The 4,977-nt window shown below is 50.9% G+C and overlaps 1 protein-coding gene across 1 annotated transcript; it reads left to right on the top strand.

Annotated features, from left to right (window-relative positions):
• Window positions 1–2,974: 2,974 nt before the first annotated feature.
• On the top strand, window positions 2,975–4,486 carry LOC124661219 (UDP-glycosyltransferase 72B1-like). Its single transcript, XM_047199082.1, has one exon. The coding sequence runs from the start codon at window positions 2,975–2,977 to the stop codon at window positions 4,484–4,486; it is 1,512 nt and encodes a 503-aa protein (XP_047055038.1).
• Window positions 4,487–4,977: the final 491 nt, after the last annotated feature.

Here is a 4,977-nt window from a genome sequence, read left to right as displayed (position 1 = left end):
TGTGAGATTACATTAGCTAGTTTGCATACATGAGGCATGAATTTCTTGCCTGAACCCAAATATTACATGTTCTACTTTGCGACTTCTTTAGTCTTTCTATCATAATATTTAAGTGCTTAAAAATTATTTATAGATATCCCAGACTAAAAATATATCGCCCGATGTGAACTTTTAATATTTTACAAGTAAGGATAGACAAATATATATATATGTACTTTTGGGTATGGCTACATACATATCAGTCTTGGAGGCCCACGTCGTCAACTTCTCCCTTGGGCCTCGCATTTTATTTATTGTTATCCCATTTTACTAATAACGAAGCATTGTGCTTGACAACCACATGTTGGAGTTGGGGGCACAAGACAAAAAAACTTTCTTTGCAGGTTGCTAGACAAGGCTTGAAGAAGATTCGCCTTTGTTTTGCGAGAGTTCAATATTAAACCCCTAGTTACCCTTGTGGCAAAAATTCTCTTGCTACAACAATCTACACTTGGAATCCTAACAAATTGGCAGATTTTTTTAGTGTCATCAGTCCCCTGGCCTTTTTAAGATAAGCAGTTTAGCCAGTCATAGCCTGCCTCCATCGCCATGGGAAAGTGGTTGTTCTGCAAGACGAATCACGGCCACGAGGCCGGATCTTCTGGCGCAACTAAGGAGAAGACCCCGCGAAACCGTAGGTACGTTAATGTGGAGCTCTCGCACCGGCAGTTCCAGAAGAACGCGCTTCTCTCCCCAAAAAATCATAGAATAAGTGATAAGTGAATATCTAAAGTATGTTTTTAAGTGAGTGATCCCAGTATATGGCTCACTGAATGACTAGTGCTTATTAAACATTTATATTGGGTAGCTGACAGGTTTCTTTTGGTAAGCTGAGTGTGTCATCAGCTTCTTCTCGAGGTGGATTCCGATAATATCCCCACCCACAATGCTTCGCGGGGTGCGGGCCTGGCGAGCGGCGAATGAAATTTGAATTCACGCCGCGTCCTAGTGCCTCTGGTGCCACACGAGGGTGTCAAAGCCAATACGAGATCCGCCGATGTCGCTTCATCATGCCACCTGATCTACGTGAAGATCCAGTGTTCGCCCTTGACTCCTATAACTAGTCCACCTTCCGGAGTTGGGACTTCGACCCGCACTGCCATGCGGGTTATCTCGGTGGCGCCAACTTCACCGGGAGCGCGACCTCAACGACAACAAGGTGCACGAGGATGACGAGGTCGTAGTCTTCCATGTCCCAGACCTAACTAAAACAGACATATACGTCCTGGCTCAAACAAACGTCGACAAAAGCTTTCCGTATCTATTTTACGTTGGGCCGCTAAAAATGCCCTAAAAACTCCAAGATTCAAACACCAACAAGCACAACATCTGGGGCTTGTTTGGTTGATCACAAAGTCTTTTCTCGTGTAGGAGAAACGAAAACGTTCATTTGGTTTCACATGGGAGCAATATTCCCTGCATTGCACGAATTTTAAAGCAGCCAAAAAGTTGGCTAAAAAAATTTGTCGAGCGTTTTTCCGGGGCTAGGCGCAAAAGTGGGCATTGGTGGCTAGAGGCGTGCGGGCATCTTTATGTAACATTGACACTAATCTGTATTATTTTAATCCTCCCTGATTTATAAAATGGAGGGTAGATTTGAAATATGATGAACACGAAAAAAAATGCATATTGATGTTACAAATCAATTATGATGAACGGTTTTTGGTTTCGTGGCGTATGTGAATGAAAATTGTGTGTCCTGTTTGAACCTTTTTTGGTCGAATTTAGTCAAATTGTTCGTAGCCGTTTGCGCGTTTGAAAATTTCTTCTGAGCTAGTACCTTCATCTCACTGTCGCGCTGAACTTTATATTCATAGTTCTCCATTTTAACATTCGTATATGAGTAGATTTGTGTTTCCGAAGTATATTGTACGTTGTTATAGATCTACTCGTTTACGAATGTCGAAACCGAGAATTTTGAACACGAAAGTAGTGTGAAATGGTGAGGTAAAGCTACTCCACGAATTTTGAAATGGTCGACCGTGTGGGAAATTTTGACTAAGCTCGTCCACAAATGGCTCAAAAAGAAACGCGAAATCGAGTTTGAAACACTCGACGAAACGACGAACCGATGATGGGAATGGAATCACAACATCGAGGCGCATCTTTTCCATGTAAACTTGATCACGAATTGATGAATGGTTAGAAAAATTGGAGGTGATTACAATTGAACTAATTTAGGTAACCACAATCTTTCTTAACCAGCGAGGTACACCCAATGAACTGCTTCTTATTTCTCCACTCGAACCCAAATAAATTTGTTGTCATCCAAACATAGTGACAAAGTTAACCCAAGACTTATTTCCCCGTATACTGTAACTTTTGGACTAAATTGCATGAGAGAAGAAGAAATGCGAAAAAACATGTCAGCAAGCAATAAGGCCCCTGATAAAACTAGTTTTAGTCAAGTGCTTAGTGACATGGCCACACACTCTCTCTCTTCACATGCTGCCAAGCGGAAAACTCTTCGAACTAGCCACAATGAGAATACTATAGCTAGTATCATGCATGCTATGTAGAAAAAAAATTACGTAGCACACCAATTAATAATGAGAGATGTGAGATTAAGTATCATATGTAGATACTCAGTATCATAGTCTCGTAAAACTAAAAAAATTAGTGTACACATGTTTGCATTGAGATTTTATAAAATATTAAATATAATAAAACTAGATACTAATTCATGATAATGTGCATTGTAAGTATTGTATCACAAATTAATATCGTATGTGTGATGCTAATCCATGATATTTCTCATTGTGACTAGTTTCATGCTCACGTGCGCACTGCCAGACGTGCGCCACGTTTGCTTCATCAGATTAACTTTCGGTGGAAAGCAACAAACTTGGACGAGTAGCAGCGGTTCTCCCAAGGCGCAATTATTTCATTTGTTTGTAGGTGTACGTACAGGGTTTCCCAGCTCGGGAAATCGGCCATGGAGTCCTTGACCAGCGCAGGCGCCGAGCGAGCGGCATCCACCGATCAGCCGCGGCCGCACGTCGTGCTGCTCGCCAGCCCCGGCGCCGGCCACCTCATCCCGCTGGCGGAGCTGGCGCGGCGGCTCGTCGAGCACCACGGCTTCGCGGCCACCCTGGTCACCTTCACCGACCTGACCTCCTCCCCGGAAGCCCAATCCGGCGTCCCTGCCTCCGTCGCCACCGCCTCTCTCCCGTCCGTCCCGCTCGACGACCTCGCCACCAACACGCCCATGGAGACCGTCCTCTTCGAGCTCGTCCGCCGCTCCCTCCCACACCTGCGCGACCTCCTCCGCTCCGCCGCACACCTCGCGGCTCTGGTGCCGGATTTCTTCTGCTCCGCGGCGCTTCCCCTCGCCGCCGAGCTGGGCGTCCCGTCGTACGTGTTCATCCCCAGCAACCTCACCGCGCTCGCCATCATGCGCCGCATCGTGGAGCTCCACGACGGCGTGCCCCCCGGCGAGCACCACGACCTCCCCGACCCTCTCGAGCTCCCCGGGGGCGTGTCGCTGCGCCACGCCGACCTGCCGTGCGGGTTCCAGAGCAGCAAGGAGCTGGTGTACGCGCACCTCATCGAGGAGGGCCGGCGTTACCGCCATGCCGACGGCGTCCTGGTGAACACGTTCTACGAGATGGAGCCCGCAGCGGTCGATGATTTCAGGCAGGCGGCAGGGGAAGGCGCGTTCCCGCCGGTGTTCCCCGTGGGGCCGTTCGTGCGGTCAGGCGCCGCCGAACCCGGCGACTCGGCCTGCTTAGAGTGGCTGGATCGCCAGCCAACCGGATCCGTGGTGTACGTCTCGTTCGGGAGCGGCGGCTCCCTCTCCGTGGAGCAGACGGCCGAGCTCGCGGCCGGGCTGGAGGCGAGCGGCTACAGGTTCCTCTGGGTGGTGCGCATGCCGAGCATGGACGGCAAGGAAGACGAGGGGGAGCACGGGCGTGGCAAGAGGGACAATCCATTGGCGTGGCTCCCTGAGGGCTTCTTGGAGAGGACGAGGGAGAAGGGCCTCGCCGTGGCGGCGTGGGCGCCTCAGGTGCGCGTGCTGTCTCACCCGGCGACGGCGGCCTTCGTGTCGCACTGCGGCTGGAACTCCACGCTGGAGAGCGTGTCGTGCGGCGTGCCCATGGTCTCCTGGCCGCTGTACGCGGAGCAGAGGATGAACGCCGTGGTGCTGGAAGGCAGCGTCGGGATGGCGCTCCCCGTGCGTCCTCGAGCACGGGACAGCGACGGCGACGGCGGGGTGGTGTTGCGCGGGGAGATCGCTGACGCCCTGAGGGAGCTCATGGAAGGGCCGGAGAAAGGACGGGCCGTGCGGCGCGAGGCCGGGGACATGCAGCAGGCGGCGGCGCACGCGTGGGCGCCGGAGGGGTCGTCGCGCCGGGCGCTGGAGGAAGCCGCCGTCGCGTGGAAGGCGTGGCGCGGCTGGCGAGGGGAAGCAGTGACGAACATGTCCGCGAGCGGCAACCCGCGGTGATGATCGGATCCTGATGGACGTGCGTCCAAAGTTTGCGTGGGTCATCCTAGTTTGTTGGTATACTAGCAGCGTGGCAATGGGTCAATAAGTGATAAAACATTTCTTGCCAAAAATTAAATAAACAGATTCCGAGTTTGCAGATGGATAGCCGGTCGCATCTTTTGTTGAGAGTCAGCGACAGATGACAACCTCGCACGGGGTGTCTTTTTCTCGCCTGATGACACTTAACCAAACCTCTGTCAACCGATCGATTTGATCTCGATGAAATGATCCATGTGATTTGCACGGCATTGTTTTTTTTATCACACCTGGTGACACCGATTTAGAGGTAGGCGTTTTTAGAGTATCTCCACCCGCGTCCCCAGTGTTTGGGGACCTGTTTTTCTTTGTGCTGCGTTTAGGGACGTCGCCGGACCGTCCCCTGTGGAGCAGGGACAAGCTCGAAATGCCGAACAACGTATAAGACCGTGCTGAACGAAAAGAGTCTTTTG

This window comes from Lolium rigidum, chromosome 1 (genome assembly GCF_022539505.1).
Source record: "Lolium rigidum isolate FL_2022 chromosome 1, APGP_CSIRO_Lrig_0.1, whole genome shotgun sequence".
NCBI lineage: Eukaryota > Viridiplantae > Streptophyta > Magnoliopsida > Poales > Poaceae > Lolium > Lolium rigidum.
This window is presented reverse-complemented; position numbering and strand designations above follow the sequence as displayed.